This window comes from Aquarana catesbeiana, linkage group LG05 (genome assembly GCF_042186555.1).
Source record: "Aquarana catesbeiana isolate 2022-GZ linkage group LG05, ASM4218655v1, whole genome shotgun sequence".
NCBI classification, from domain to species: Eukaryota; Metazoa; Chordata; class Amphibia; order Anura; family Ranidae; genus Aquarana; species Aquarana catesbeiana.
In genome coordinates this window covers 148,413,070-148,430,038 of record NC_133328.1, presented here as the reverse complement: position 1 = coordinate 148,430,038, position 16,969 = coordinate 148,413,070, and the positions used below count along the sequence as shown (strand labels likewise).

At 43.2% G+C, this 16,969-nt stretch overlaps 1 protein-coding gene across 7 annotated transcripts in view; it reads left to right on the top strand.

Annotated features, from left to right (window-relative positions):
* SLC4A7 (solute carrier family 4 member 7) overlaps nucleotides 1–16,969 on the top strand; it is a 202,781-nt gene that overhangs the window by 110,307 nt on the left and 75,505 nt on the right. For all 7 annotated transcript variants that reach the window (XM_073630274.1, XM_073630269.1, XM_073630273.1 and 4 more), the window contains exons 4-5: nucleotides 5,603–5,741; nucleotides 15,996–16,156. In XM_073630274.1, the coding sequence (XP_073486375.1) occupies nucleotides 5,603–5,741; nucleotides 15,996–16,156 (300 nt within the window). The remainder of the gene's footprint in view (nucleotides 1–5,602; nucleotides 5,742–15,995; nucleotides 16,157–16,969) is intronic.

Here is a 16,969-nt window from a genome sequence, read left to right as displayed (position 1 = left end):
GTATTCACTTTTGTTGCCAGCGGTTTAGACATTAATGGCAGTGTGAGTTATTTTGAGGGGATAGCAAATTCACAGCTATACAAGCTGTACACTCACTACTTTACATTATAGCAAAGTGTAATTTCTTCAGTGTTGTCAAATGAAAAGATATAATAAAATGATTTACAAAAATGTGAGGGGTGTACTTACTTTTGTGAGATACTGTACGTACATACAGGAAACCACTTTAGACCGCTATTAAGTCGTAAAAATGTCTCTGTACACATTGTGCAATCACTTCACAGCACTACTACTACTACTACTACTACTTCTACAACATACACCTGAAGAATTTACAAATTTGTTATCCACTGCAATGAAATGACTGTTAACCCTGCTTTGTTTGTGAGGAGCCAAGTACAGTGGATATTAATCTACACACCCCTGATAAAATGTCAGATTTCTGTAATGTAAAAAAAGAGACCAAGATAAATCATTTCAGAACTTTTTCCACCTTTTTTTAATGTGATCTATCATCTGTACAACTCAATTGAACAACAAACTGAAATATTTTAGGTGGAGGGAAGTAAAAATAAAAAAATTAAAATATGGTTGCATAAGTGTGCACACCCTTAAAGTAATACTTTGTTGAAGCACCTTTTGATTTTATTACAGCACTCAGTCTCTTTGGGTACGAGTCTATCAACCAGTCTATCTTTACTTGTCAATATTTGCTCACTCTTCTTTGCAAAAACACTCCAAATCTGTCAGATTGCGAAGGCATCTCCTGTGCACAGCCCTCTTCAAATCACCCCACAGATTTTCAATGGGATTCAGGTCTGGGCTCTGTCTGGGCCATTCCAAAACTTTAATCTTCTTCTGGTGAAGCCATTCCTTTGTTGATTTGGATGTATTCTGGGTCGCTGTCATGCTGAAAGATGAAGTTCCTCTTCATGTTCAGCTTTCTAGCAGAAGCCTGAAGGTTTTGTACCAATATTGACTGGTATTTGGAATTGTTCATAATTCCCTCTACCTTGACTAAGGCCCCTGTTCCAGCTGAAGAAAAACAGCCCCAAAGCATGATGCTGCCACTACCATTCTTCACAGTGTGTATGGTGTTCTTTTGGTGATGTGCAGTGTTTTTTTTGCACCAAAAATATCTTTTGGAATTATGGCCAAAAAGTTCAACCTTGGTTTCATCAGACCATAACACATTTTCCCACATGCTTTTGGGAAACTTCAGATGTGTTTTTACAAAATTTAGCCGGGCTTGGATGTTTTTCTTGGCAAGAAAAGGCTTCTGTATTGCTACTCTACCCCATAGCCCAGACATATGAAGAATACGGGAGATTGTTGTCACATGTACCACACAGCCAGTACGTGCCAGATATTCCTGCAGCTCCTTTAATGTTGCTGTAGGCCTCTTGGCAGCTTCCCTGACCAGTTTTCTTCTCATCTTTTCATCAATTTTGGAGGGACGTCTAGTTCTTGGTAATGTCACTGTTGTGCCATATTTTCTCCACTTGATGATGACTGTCTTCACTGCGTTCCATGGTATATCTAATGCCTTGGAAATTCTTTTGTACCCTTCTCCTGACTGATACCTTTAACAATGAGATCCCTCTGATGCTTTGGAAGCTTTCTGCAGACCATGGCTTTTGCTGTAGGATGCGACAAAAAAAATGTCAGGAAAGACCTACTAGAACAGTTGAACTTTATTTGGGGTTAAACCGAGGCACTTTAAATGACGGCAGGTGTGTACTGACTCCAATTTAACATGAGTTTAAATGTGATTGCTTAATTCTGAACACAGCTACTTCCCCAGTTATAAGAGGGTGTGCACACTTATGCAACCACATTATTTTAGTTTTTTTTATTGTTACTTCCCCCCTGTAAAAGATTTAAGTTTGTTGTTTAACTGAGTTGTACAGTTTTTATAGGTCACATTAAAGGTGGAAAAATTATTTATCTTGATCTCATTTTTTTTTTTTTTTTACATCACAGAAACCTAACATTTTAACAGGGACTTTTTATATCCACTGTATGTGACCAGGGACCCAAAGCACCTCAGAGGCAGCAGGGCTGGACCGATCGCTTGGATTGGGGGGGGGGGGAATGAGGAATAAAAAATGTATTAAACCTTATTTATGCAACCCTGACTAAGCAAGTATATTTTACCCCTTTACAGGGAAAGGGGGCATTGCAAGGGTACATTTTTGACTAATTCCTAAATTTTTCTCTGAGAATGCTGCTTCTGGACCTCACACTTCAGTGCTTTGTGTTGGCATTGTAAATGCCACATCCCTCTTTCCATTCATCACAAGGATAGGGGGAGGCGGCATATCTAACCAGTTCCGTTAGGGCTCATTTACACTTGCGTTTGGGGAGGTGGTAAAAACGTGGCTGAGCCACATTTTTACTGCTATCCTTTAAGCTACAAGGACAGGGGTGCAAGTGCGGCTGAAGAAAGATTAATACCCACTGTTGAACTTGGGACAGTACCGCCTAACCTGACCTGTTCAATAGAATGTAGGTTTTTAGGATGCAACAGGCGGCATTATGTTACCTCCTCACTACCTGTTTAAACATCGCAGGTGTAACTGAGCCCTTACTAAGGGCTACTTAGTACATGCATTGGGTTGAACACTGTGCAGTAAGTCTACAATCCAAAAGGCACCAGTCAGTAAAGTGGAGGTTAAACTATGAAAACGGAGGTTGTTGGTACAATGTCGATCTGACTGTATATCTATGTCTGTAACTTTTATTGGCCTTTAGCTTTCCAATTACTTTCTGAATGTCTGCTTTCACACTGCTGTCACAGAGCCGCCACAAGTATTTAATTGGAAATGTTGGAAAATCTAGTCTAAACAAAAAGCTTACGCACAGCTTGTTGCTTCAGGCCTGGGAATCCGCCAAGTCAGTGTTATAATCTACTGTTAATCCTGGGTGCCACAGATACATATTATGACGGCAATGAAACCGTATAGAGAATGACAGATCTCAGTGCAACAACAGATTTGCTGTCTGTGCTGTGTGCCCATCATTAGAAACGGTGCAAGGCATCCATTTAGGGTATGAGGGCCTCCAATGGGGCCACTACTCTGAAGAGACACCCTCTGTTTTATTTTCAATTTAGCTGGTTGGAATTAAGGATCAGTATTGTATCATAAATAATAACCTAGTGTTGTCTATTGACTTGAGGCCAGGCAAGTCCTTAATACAGCAATACTGAAACCACTAGGCCGAGAATCTCCACTAACACTAAATTTATAGCTGCAGCAATACCTAGTAACATATACGATGCTGAGCTTGTGTAGGATCTGATTTCACTCAGAAATCTTATAAAGCAGAACTTCACTCCCTCAATCAACATTTACTATTTTTAATGATTCTGCTGCTAGGAAAGTATAAAATATATATTTGTGTTAAACTTTTTTTTACATTTATTCAGTCACTTTCTGATTTCCAGGCCTAGGTAAATGATGTCATACATCCCAGGAGTCTTCAGGAGGGGAAGGAGGGTTCTCAGCTCAGCCAGTGCCTGAGCTAAGAGGGCAGATAGATTCCAGGAAGTAAATGCTACATGAATCATCTGCCCTTACTCAAGATGGCCATAGCCAGAAATGCCAGAGGGTGTTTTTCAAAATGATTTCTCTGCAAAAAAAAAAAAACAACAAAAAAAAAAAAAAACATGGAGACTTGAGCCTCGTACACACGATCAAATTGTTGGCAGGGAATTGTCAGACAGTTTGGCTAAAATTTGACCGTTAGTGCGCTCTTTTTGACAATTGTTGTCCAACTTTCTGCCAAGAAATGTTAGATGACATTCTAGTAAATTTTTGGCGGACAACGGTCTGTTGTCAGATTTTCTGATGGTCAGTACACAAGTCCGTCACACAAGTCAAAAGTACAAACACGCATGCTCGGAATCAATACTCACCAAACATGAAATTAGCAGAAGGGGCGGCCCAAAGGGTGGCGCTCAAGAGCTGAAATTCATTGTATTACTTCACTATGTTCGTGTTTGTTGGCCGACAATTGTGTACCGTTACTATGCAAGACAAGATCCTGGCACACGCCCTTTGGACAAAAATCAGGCGCTTGGTTGGCCAACAATCTGATTGTGTGTACGAGGCTTTAAATGGGGGGGGGGGGGGTGAGTTTGCTTTAAATATTAAAAATGAAATGGCATTTTTGGTTTGTGGTACTCAGGTGGAGTGCAGGGGAGGGAAGAGTCAAATTGGTCACTCTTTCTAGGGGGCAAGTAGATAGAAGTTTAATTTATTGGATCATCAATTTTGTAACAGACCCGCTAGTCCTGCTTTAAATTAACTGAAAAGGTATGAATATATTAAAAAGGTTTATTTTAGCTTCTGTGTTGAGTTACAATAAACTTTGGGGTTGATTTACCAAAACTGAAGAGTGCAAAATCTGGTGCAGCTGTTCATGGTAGCCAATCAGTTTCTAACTTCAGCTTGTTCAATTAAGCTTTGACAAAATTACTGGAAGCTGGTTGGTTGGTTGGTCTCTGCAGAGCTGCACCAGATATTGCACTCTCTAGATTTTGTAAATCAACCTCTATGACCCCCAGACAGACTCGATGTTCCTTGTTCTTCTTTACACTAAAGATAGTTTTCAATGACAAGGAGTCAGGAAAGTGATGGGTTTGGCCCCCACGGAGCCCTGATCTCAACATTGAGTCTGTCTGGGATTGCATGAAGAGACAGAAGGATTTGAGGCAGCCTACATCCACAGAAGATCTGTGGTTAGTTCTCCAAGATGTTTGGAACAACCTACCTCCTGAGTTCCTTTTTAAAAATGTGTGAAAAATGTATCTAGAAAAATGTATGCTGTTTTGAAGGCAAAGAGTGGTCACACCAAATATTGATTTGCTTTTTAGATTTTGTTAATGGATCAGAATAAACTGTAAGCCCCCGTCACACCAGTGTGGCTTGTCATGTCATATTTGTCTTGTCATGATTGTCCGCATTGGAAGTGGTCAAATTGGTGAAAGTAATTCCTGCACTACTTTTTGCAAGTTCAACTTGCATAGACATCTTATCTGTGCATAAAGTAGCACAGATGTCTTCCAAGTTGCACCAGAAGTCGCACGGAAATGCTACTTTGAAATCGTGCTACTTCAAGTGAAGTAGCATGATTTCAATGTTGCAATTGGTGTGACCGGGGTGTAAACACTTTGCTTTCAGAAAAAAAAAAAAATTCTTTAAAAATTCTTTTATCATTTTCCTTCCACTTCACGATTATGTGCCACTTTGTGTTGGCCTATCACATAAAATCCCAATAAAATACATTTACGTTTTTGGTTGTAACATGACAAAATTTGGAAAATTTCAAGGGTTATGAATACTTTTTCAAGGCACTGTATATAGAAATGCAGACAAATGCACATGTTAGTTTTTTTTTTTTTTTTTTTAAAGAATGTTTTTTGCTATTTTTGGCTAGTTTTGAATAATACATGACACTCATTTGCTGGAAAATGTTAGGAAAGCGTATAGATTCATATGTGTTGCGAATGTGTCTGACATTTCTATTGCAGTGTTTGTTGTCACTGAATTTATACACAAAGAAAGCTATTTAAAACATTGCTTTACTACTTGTATAGATACCCCATCACAGCGCGTGCAGTTTATTCTGGGTACTGAGGATGATGATGAAGAGCACATACCACATGACCTCTTCACCGAGATGGATGAGCTTTGCGTTCGGGATGGAGAGGAATGTGAATGGAAGGAGACTGCAAGGTGAGCTCTCTAAGCCTGTCTGTATGACCTCAGTCTATTCTATAGATAAGGCAGAATGGTGTCTCGGGTGTCTTGATTGCTATTTAAAGGACGCTTGCCACTTTATCTGGAAAATGGTCCCCACCTTCAGACCACTTTGTGTAGTTGCATGAAATGATATTGCTTTCAGAGGCACCATTTGGGTCCCTTTCTTGCTGCTCTCTACATTTGTGGATTGTGTCGGTCCTTTTTGATATAATGCCGCTTTACTGGGAAGGAGTCAAGATACTGGTTTTTAGAGAAGATATCTGATTTTGTGGTCTACATTGACAGAACTGATCTGAGGGGTCCTAAGGCCCCTTTCACAATACCGTGACTTCACCACGATTTTCACGCGATTTCCAGGGAATGTCTGTGTAAACTTGAGGTTTATGGACTTTAACTCTCATGAAAGTCGGACCAAAGTGGTACAGGGACCACTTTGAAGTCGTAAATAAGTGATATTGCGCAAAGTGCATATAGAGTAAATTAAATTATGTAAGTAACACGGATGATCCGTGACCGACAGCAGCTTTCACAACACTATTCTCTTCATAACAAAAATTCAATTTAAAAACGTGTAGCGCTGTCAAACCATGACCTTAATGATCTAAGTGCAAAAAAAATCTAATATAATGTAATAAGGATGAAAAATGTGAAAAAAAAATATTATTAATAATAGTCCAAATGTCCCAATTCCACATCCATAAAGTGAACTCAAAATGTGTGCTGCTCCAATGTTCAATTGGTGAAGACACCCAGTGCTCCCCACAGAATAGACAGGGTAAGTATATCTGCTTACCAGATTTTTAGACCCTCCAGGGTCTATCTGCGCATTAGTGAGCTTTCACCCCTCACTATGGGCTCAAGCGCATCCACTACCCAGCCTGCTTAATTGGATTCCACAGCTATCATCAGTCCGGTCACACATTCAGCATATGAAAGAGGAAGATAACTCATTGCGCAACATTCTTTTAAAAGCACACAAGAGTTTATTAAAAGTTGTACTTCATTAGGCTCAAAATGGAAACATTCGTTTGTCCAGCACCCTCCACGAGTGTTTGGACGTCACCGCTGCTCCGTGCCTACCCTGACGTACGTTTCGTCCATTGGGACTTCTTCTTCTGTGAGGCAGTAAGCCCTTACTGCCTCACAGAAGAAGTCCCATGGGACGAAACGTACGTTAGGCTAGGCACTGAGCAGCGGTGACGTGTGCTGGACAAACTAATGTTTCCATTTTGAGCCTAATTTTATTGTTTTTATTGTAAGTACAACTTTTAATAAACTCCTGTGTGCTTTTAAAAGAATGTTGCGCAATGAGTTATCTTCCTCTTTCATATGCTGAATGTGTGACCAGACTCTGGAGTTTCCTTAACTGATGATAGCTGTGGAATCCAATTAAACAGGCTGGGTAGTGGATGCGGTTGAGCCCATAGTGAGGGGTTGAAAGCTCACTAATGTGCAGATAGACCCTGGAAGGTCTAAAAATCTGGTAAGCAGATATACTTACCCTGTCTATCCTGTGGGGAGCACTGGGTGTCTTCAATTGAACATTGGAGCAGCACACATTTTAAGTTCAGTTTATGGATGTGGAATTGGGACATTTGAACTATTATTAATACTACTTTGAAGTTGGCACGACTTGAAGTTGCACATATATGAATGGTTATAATTGGAAATCGTGGGGAACGAGTTGTCATGCGACTTTGCAGTCACAAGTCGCACAAGTGTGAAAGGGACCTAAGTATTTTTTTTTAATTTTCCTTTCAAAGTGACATCTGCATTAAATGTTGGTCAGATTTGGGCAGGGAGTGTAAGGACAGACTAAATGGATTGCTTATTTGCAGCACTTGGGTCCTGCTTTCAGAGTACCTTTCTATTAATGAGCATTTTTTTAATCCTCTCATTCTTGTGTGGCTTCCCTATATTTGCTCCGGTTTCTAGTAATTCAGGAAACATGCTGGTAGGTTAAAGCTGAGCTCCAGTCATTTTTGTTTATTAAAAGTCAACAGCTACATAAATTGGCATTTCACCTGTGGGCACCCGCCTATGACAGCTTGCAGCTTAAGGGCTGGCTGTCCACTGTGCATGCGCATGTCCCGCTGCGCCTCCTGAATGGTGCAGCAGGCTTCTGGGGCCTTGACATATCCCAGAAGACTGCAGGGAGAGAGGGGGAGAGGAGAATTTCTGCTCGGCTCGCCCCCACCCCAAAAAAATCCTATGCCAAATATGGCAGGGGAGGAGTACTTAAAGCGGAACTTCCCCTTTTGGGTAGTGCTACGCTTTAATGTATTTGCCCAAAATGGTGCTAATTTGTCTACTTGTATGAATGGTATAGAGTAGACCATTCTATGATTGCTGAGAATTTAGTTAAGCACTCTCTAAAATAACTACTAAATATGGCTGCTAACACATGTAGTATGCAAAGGCTTTGGCCTAAATTTACAACAAATCTTCAATATTTTTTTATGCAAACTGTACTTGGAAGTTTTCCTTTTTCTAAAGAAGTGCACAGGAATCATATGACGACTTCTCCCCACTGCCTATTAATAGGTTCCCTTGTGTGATAACAATCCTTAATTCTGCCCTCCGCTTAATGTAACCTAATGACTGAAATAGATGAGACCCAAAAGAGAAACAAGAATTAAGAATGAGCACAGTAAAACATGTAACACTCTACTCCTAGTTTAAAAACATATTCTGTTCAAGTATTTTGAACTAAAAAAATACCTTCTGTTCTCGGCCTGCTTCAAATGTATTTATTTTTGCTGCTTTAATCAGACTTCCTGTTAGAGGGTAAGTATTTTTGTTCTTCATGGTCCCACTGGATGTAAAACTTAGCCATCCTCTTTCTCGCTCCCAAGAATAAGTAGACGCTACAGACTATGATATTTGTAGCGTACATAGAGCGGTGGGGGGGAGATCTAGAGGTTTGGGAGCTTGCAGAGGACATTACACCGAGGCAGAAAAGCACAATGAGGCCCCTTTCGCATGAGCCATCCAATTGGGTCTGCCTGTCCGTTTTTCAGGCAGACCCGATCGGACCCTCCATTTTCCTCTATGGGCAGTCGGATGTAAACCTCTCCAATCCAGCAAAAACAAACAAGGCCGATCTGTTCCCCTCTGTCCGGCTGGAGTCTGATCACATCGGGAGAGCCAGGAGCAGGATGGGGAACCTCAGCTGTGTGCCACAACCCCACCAACATCTCCGATATTCCTTCTCCAGGAGGAAATACGTTCTCAGGATAGAGCAAGTCCACCCACCGACACCGATCTTCACACTGGGGTCCTCAGATTACTCCGGGGAGAACTCTGATGGCTGTGATCATTCATTGGAATCATTGTATCCCATACAGCACTTTGCACCGATCATTGTACTCTGTGCTGTATTCTTCATTTCTTCCTTTGTGCTCCGTGTAGTACTCTGGCCTGTGATCATGGGAACAGAGTCGCAGTGTCCCTTCTGCCTGGAGGGCGGCACCGTCCCCCCGAAAAATGCTGCCCAAGACAAACGCCTTGTTTCTAGATACGATCCTGGGTGTCACATTCATCAATCCGTATGGCCCGGGACCACACCACCCCCTCCCACCATTCTACAGCCCGGCCTGGGTGACATGGACAGTCACATTTTCCACTGGCCTGTCCGATCATTTCCATCACCTCCTGTGATCAGGTCAGCACACTGATTTCATAGGAACACGATATATTCCATAGATCTACTGTCCGCACTGATATTGACAGGATCATCCCCTGCTCCCTACACTACCTACATAGCCATCAGAGAACCTGCATGGCCACTTGAGAAGGAAGGGGTATACACTTGTAAGTGCATTGTTTGGTGTACAGCTGCACCCTCTTATTGATTTGTGTAGGTGGTTGTACACAGCACCTGTGGCTTCCAGGCACAGAAATATGGCCAGTTTTCATAGTTTATGGCCCTATGTGCCCTTGTGCAGGAGTCCTTGGATAACAAAGATGGGTGAGTGCACAATTCTCAAAGAACCAATCTCTTAAGTTCGAATCCTAGAAAGCTGCTATTGGCTTGAACTGGTAATGTGAACTGTGAACTGTGAAACTAGACCCTGCTGCTTTACCTCCTTTATGAAACTTAGGGTGATACATAAAGTATAGTAGCTGACAGATCTATATGTTGCAACAGGTGCTCCTGAACTTGTTGCTCCCTTGCATTTTAATTTCTATCCTTTTACAGATAAGTATCTTATAAGGACAAATTCTAGACTGGATACCACTTTCTCAGTAATTTTTTTTTTTTTCATTGTGAGCTGCAGAAGTAACTTCAATGAACATGAGTATTTAAGCCCACAGCTATCCTGTGTTGGATTTAGCAGTGGTTTTCTTCAAAGGTTATGGGATGCAGCTTTAAGACTTTCATACAAGACAGATTTATGATGGTAACGTTATTAAACAAAGTTTTTTTTTTCATGAGCAGAACGTATTTTGCGTACATGGATCCTAAATCATCTTGATGTGTTTTGCACGTGTTTGCTCATAAAGCCTTGTTCACACTTGCTCAAAATGCTGGCACTTAACAAACGCACCTTTAGTGCTCACACGAGTTGTTGTTTGCGTTTGCGTCACGTTTAACGCACATCTAACCACTTGAGCTCCAGAAGATTTTACCTCCTTTATGACCAGGCCACTTTTTTTTGCTATTCGGCAGTGGCAATTGAGCAACACTGTACACAAATTAAATTTATATTATTTTTTTCACACAAATAGAGCTTTGTTTTGGTGGCATTTTATCACCACTGGATTTTTTTTTTTCTGTGATCTAAACGAAAAAAGACTGAACATTTTGGGGAAAAAAAATAACATTTTTTCTTTCCACTATGAAACTTATTCAGTAAAATGTATTCATGAATTTTGGCCAAAATGTATTCTACTACATGACTTTGATAAAAAAAATACCAATAAGTTCATATTGATTGGTTCGTGTGAAAGTTATAGTGCCTACAAACCATGGTGTGTGTGTGTGTGTGTTTGTGTGTGTGTATGTACATTCAGGTCCATAAATATTGGGACCAAAAGTAATGGGACAATTGGCTGCTCAGCTGTTCCATGGCCAGGTGTGTGTTATTCCATCATTATCCCATTTACAAGAAGCAGATAAAAAGGTCCAGAGTTCATTTCAAGTGTGCTATTTGCATTTGGAATCTGTTGCTGTCAACTTTCAATATGAGATTCAAAGTTTCATAGATTCATTGCTGTCACTATCAGTGAAGCAAGCCATCATTAGGCTGAAAAAACAAAACAAACCCATCAGAGAGATGGCAAAAACATTAGGTGTGGCCAAATCAACTGTTGGGAACATCCTTAAAAAGAGAGAACGCATCAGTGAGCTCAGCAACACCAAAAGTCCCGGAAGACCACGGAAAACAACTGTGGTGGATGACCGTAGAATTCTTTCCCTGGTGAAGAAAACACCCTTTGCAACAGTTGGCCAGTTCAAGAACACTCTCCCGGTGGTAGGTGTATGTGTGTCAAAATCAACAATCAAGAGAAGACTTCACCAGAGTGAATACAGAGGGTTCACCACAAGATGTAAACCATTGGTGAGCCTCACAAACAGGAAGGCCAGATTCGAGTTTGCCAAACAACATCTAAAAAAGCCTTCACAGTTCTGGAACAACATCCTATGGACAGATGAGACCAAGATCAACTTGTACCAGAGTGATGGGAAGAGAAGAGTATGGAGAAGGAAAGGAACTGCTCATGATCCAAAGCATACCACCTCATCAGTGAAGCATGATGGTGGTAGTGTCATGGCGTGGGAATGTATGGCTGCTAATGGAACTGGTTCTCTTGTATTTATTGATGTGACTGCTGACAAAAGCAGCAGGATGAATTCTGAAGTGTTTTGGGCAATATTATCTGCTCATATTCAGCAAACTGCTTCAGAACTCATTGGACAGCGCTTCACAGTGCAGATGGACAATGACCCGAAGCATACTGCGAAAGCAACCAAAGAGTTTTTTAAGGGAAAGAAGTGGAATGTTATGCAATGGCCAAGTCAATCACCTGACCTGAATCCGATTGAGCATGTATTTCACTTGCTGAAGACAAAACTGAAGGGAAAATGCCCCAAGAACAAGCAGGAACTGAAGACAGTTGCAGTAGAGGCCTGGCAGAGCATTACCAGGGATGAAACCCAGTGTCTGGTGATGTCTATGTGTTCCAGACTTCAGGCTGTAATTGACTGCAAAGAGTTTGCAACCAAGTATTAAAAAGTGAAAGTTTGATGGATGATTGTTAATCTGTCCCATTACTTTTGGTCCCTTAAAAAGTGGGAGGCACATATACAAACTGTTGTAATTCCGTTCACCTGATTTGGAGGTAAATGCCCTCAAATTAAAGCTGAAAGTCTGCAGTTAAAGCATATCTTGTTCGTTTAATTCCAAATCCATTGTTATGGTGTATAGAGCCAAAAAGATTAGAATTGTGTCGATGTCCCAATATTTATGGACCTGACTGTATGTGTATTAATAGAGAGAGTTTTTTTTTTTTTTTTTAAATACTAGTGACGGTGATCCATGAATTATAATGGGGCTGCGATAGTGTCTAATCGCCTTCCGCACTGACGCTGTTATCAACACTGAGCTTTTGGCTGTGATTGCATACAGCCGATCAGTGGGTCCTGGCCGTGAATGATTGGGTACGTCACTATGCCTACACCGGCCGCATGCCCGCAGTACATTGTGGATGGGTAGCAAGTGAGGTTAAAAAAATAAAATAAAACGCTCCTCAAATGTCCTAGCAACCAGTCACCCGCTTGTTGATGTGAGTTTGATGCGTGGACTTTCTAGGCAGCCTGAGCCAGGCTGTTTAGGCCGCCTCGCCGTCTGATAGATTGGCTGGGGCCGTTCAAGCCGGCTGGCGATTGGTATCTGGCTGCCGTCAGTCAGAGCTGTCTAGTCGTCCCTGTTGTTTTCTGTCGCAGTCAGACTGGGGATGCTGTGCAGCCTTCATATTGTCATAGCGCTCACTGGAGGCAGCCTGCAGGCTCTGGCCGGGCCTAGGGATCGCCTGTTGTGTGAGGAGGGGAAGGGAAGCCGAAGGCAGAGGAGGAGGCCGGACTGCCAGAGATGAGTGCGCCACTCAACCAGGACACTGACTGATAAGTAAGGAAGGTGGGAGGGGGAGCGGAGCCAGACACCCATCAGGAATATGCGTGCTGTGCTTTCGCCAGGCTTCATCCACACTGAGCCCGAGACCAGTCCTCCCCATCCCGACACCCAGGCCAGGGGAGTCCTCTCCATCCCGACACCCAGGCCAGGGGAGTCCTCTCCATCCCGACACCCAGGCCAGGGGAGTCCTCCCCATCCCGACACCCAGGCCAGGGGAGTCCTCCCCATCCCGACACCCAGGCCAGGGGAGTCCTCCCCATCCCGACACCCAGGCCAGGGGAGTCCTCCCCATCCCGACACCCAGGCCAGGGGAGTCCTCCCCATCCCGACACCCAGGCCAGGGGAGTCCTCCCCATCCCGACACCCAGGCCAGGGGAGTCCTCCCCATCCCGACACCCAGGCCAGGGGAGTCCTCCCCATCCCGACACCCAGGCCAGGGGAGTCCTCCCCATCCCGACACCCAGGCCAGGGGAGTCCTCCCCATCCCGACACCCAGGCCAGGGGAGTCCTCCCCATCCCGACACCCAGGCCAGGGGAGTCCTCCCCATCCCGACACCCAGGCCAGGGGAGTCCTCCCCATCCCGACACCCAGGCCAGGGGAGTCCTCCCCATCCCGACACCCAGGCCAGGGGAGTCCTCCCCATCCCGACACCCAGGCCAGGGGAGTCCTCCCCATCCCGACACCCAGGCCAGGGGAGTCCTCCCCATCCCGACACCCAGGCCAGGGGAGTCCTCCCCATCCTTGTCCATTTTTGGTTTCAGTTTTCAGCCAAGTGCATCCTGAATTTTCGGTTTTGGCACTAGAGTTTTCATTTCTGTGCACCACTACATACAACACATATCCACGTATGATCCTTTTTAATGCAACACGGTAGATTGAATGAAATTTGGCTAAACCAACAATGCATTTAAAATATAGACACCCAGCACTTGTGTACTAGCCCTAAATCCGGTACTACGCTCTGCTCTGCTCAGAAGAACTTGGAGTTAGCAGTGAACATTGAACTGTTTATCCAGGCAATGTGATTAAAACTGGCATCAAAGAGATCTTTTACAAAGTGAAATGTTTACTTATAAAATAGTGAGTACAGCCCCGCCACTCAGGAACTGCTAAATTAAAATTTAATAGTAAACGTCACAAACTCCTAAAAATGCTAGACATATTGGATAAAAAAAGAAATAAATCTAAGGCCAACCATAGAGAAGTAGAAAACCATATGTTCTGTCGATCGAAAAACTAAAATGGCGCATACGATTGTGTCATCCTTTTATTTTTCTAAACAAAATCCAGCAAGTTGGATCGAGCACTTTCCATTTCGACATTTAAATTGCGTGTTACAGCTAGCACACTGGTGATGTGAAAAATGAATGACCAAGAATTTTTCGGTTTTCGACTCGCCTAGGTCCTGCTTAAAAAAAAAAAAAAAAAAAAAAAATATATATATATATATATATATATATATATATATATATATATATATATATATATATATATATATATATATATATATAATCTCCACCCAAAACAGTTTTTTAGCCTTAAAAAAAAATTAAGTTTTTTAAAGTGGCTCTAAAGGCAAACGATTCTTTATCTTAATGCACTCTATGCATTAAAGGGCTTGTAAACCCTCACAGTTTATCCCCCTAATGCTTTGTCTGCATTAGGGGGAAAACCCTTCTGTAGTGCAGCAGCCCCCCAGAGTCCCCCCTTTTACTTACCTGAACCCTTTTGTTCTAGTGACAAGGACGAGCACAGCAGCTCCAGCCGCTGTCTTTGGTCCTCATTGGATAGATTGATAGCAGTAGGAGCCATTGGCTCCCGCTGCGGTCAGTCAAATCCAGTGACACGTGGGGGGTGGGTGGGGGCAGGGCCGGGCCGAGTCCTGCTGTCTGTGTCAATGAACGCAGCAGCAGGTCTCGGGAGCGTGCTTGCACGGCTACCCCTATGGAATGCGGCTCTCCGTGGGGGCACTTGAGAAGAGGAGATGCCATGAGCGCCGCCAAGGGACCCCAGAAGAGGAGGATCGGGGCCAAAACCCTTGCACAGAGAAGGGAAGTATAACGTGTTTTATTTTTAACTATTTTTTTATAACAAATAAACCTTTACCTAAGGCCTCATGCACACTGGACGTTTTTACAGCAGCTGTTTTTGGCTGTAGACATTTTTTTCTACAGTCATTAAACTCACCATCATGTTATCTTATGTGTCCATGCACACATAGGCTGTTATCAGCAGTTTTGGGCAGTGGCGTTTTTGAGCAGTAAAAAAAACAAACTAGTGGGTTCTGAGAGACGTTTTTCAGCTGTAAAAACGCTTAAACGCTCAAACTCACCAGCGTTTTTTTAACGTTTTTGATCCATTGGAAAAAAAAAAAAAAAAAAAAAAACGCTGACGCGGAAAAACGCTAAGCGCTGTTGAAAAAAGTTGAAAAACTCACTGCAAAGCTACTGGCATTTTTATAACGTTATTATAACATCCAGTGTGAGGCCTCAAGATAAAAAAAAAAAAAAAAAAAAAAACTTGTGTGCAGCAGCCCCCATCAGACCCCCTAATACTTACCTGAGCCCCACCTCGATCCAGTGATGTTGCACGAGAGTCTGGGCTGTCTGGGACTTGCCCTCCTCATTGGCAGAGGCCACAGCCGGTGACATTGGCTCCCACTGCTATCAAACAAAGTCGGTGAGCCAGTGAGGAGAGAGGGGGCGGGGCCAAGCTCTGTGTCTGGACACAGAGCAGTGGCTTAGCTCAGGTGCCCCCATAGCAAGCTGCTTGCTGTGGGGGGCACTTGGCAGGAGGGAGGTTGCAGGAGTGCCAGCGGGGGACCAGAGAAGAGGAGGATCTGGGCTGCTCTCTGCAAAACCAACTGCACAGAGCAGGTAAGTTTAACATGTTTGTTTTTTTTAAACAAAAAAAGAGGACTTTAGTATCACTTTAAATATAGTCGCCTGCTAGTAGCATAAAATGGTGTTTTGTGAAGAATGTGATCTTTTGATAGAAATAATAATAATTAAGTTGATTCAATCTTGTTCATCGTAAGTATTTCCCAAATTGGTGTAAAAGCATCATTTAGCATTTTGATTTTTGTTTCAGATGGCTGAAATTTGAGGAAGATGTTGAAGATGGTGGAGACCGATGGAGTAAGCCTTACGTGGCCACGCTTTCACTACACAGCCTCTTTGAATTGAGAAGTTGCATACTCAATGGCACAGTGATGTTGGACATGAGAGCCAGCACCATAGAGGAAATTGCAGGTAATGCGTGGTGGAAGAGTTCCTGATTTGGGATCAAAAGGTTTATTAAGGCTGGGTTCACACTTATGCGAATTGGATGCCGGTTTTCCCACATCCAATTCGCATGACAGGAGAGTGTGACTGGCTCTCAATGGAGGCGGTTCACACATCTCCGGGGCGGCTGTGGAGCGCACTGCAGAAGGGTCCTGTGCATCTTTGGCTCTGTTTCAGTTCTAAATTCAGGCAAAAATTCGGACCTGATTCGCCCCTGAAACGGAGAACGGGGACGCACTGGACCCCCCTGCTGCGAGCCGCTCCACAAATCGTGTGAGCCCAGCCTTAAACTGCAGATGATTTTGCAGGGGATATTTTAAAGATTTAGGCTGGGTTCACACTGATGCGAATTGGATGCGGGTTTCACCACATCCAGTTTGCATGACAGGAGACTGTGACCGGCTCCCAACTGTGAGAGTACTTGTACTTGGGCAAATGCTCCCACGCTTAATCTGATACCTGGACAGTCAGGGGTGATCGGGCGGTGCTGGGGATGAGTTACAATCACAGATCTCCCTGTATACATTTCAATAAAGCAGCTGACAGCCGCTTCTCCTCCTCCCTCGCTCTCCCTCCTGTGGCTTACAGCTGCTTTACTGAAATCCTATACAGGGAAATCGGTGCTTGTAACTACTCCCCAGCGCCGCACCGATCACCCCTGACTGACTCCGTGCTCCTCGGCCCCCTCTGTCCTTGATCTGTCAGGATGGAGAGAGGAGGAAGGAGTCGGTAAATGAAGAATTGTAATAAATATTGAAAAGGTTAAATTGTAAAAATAAT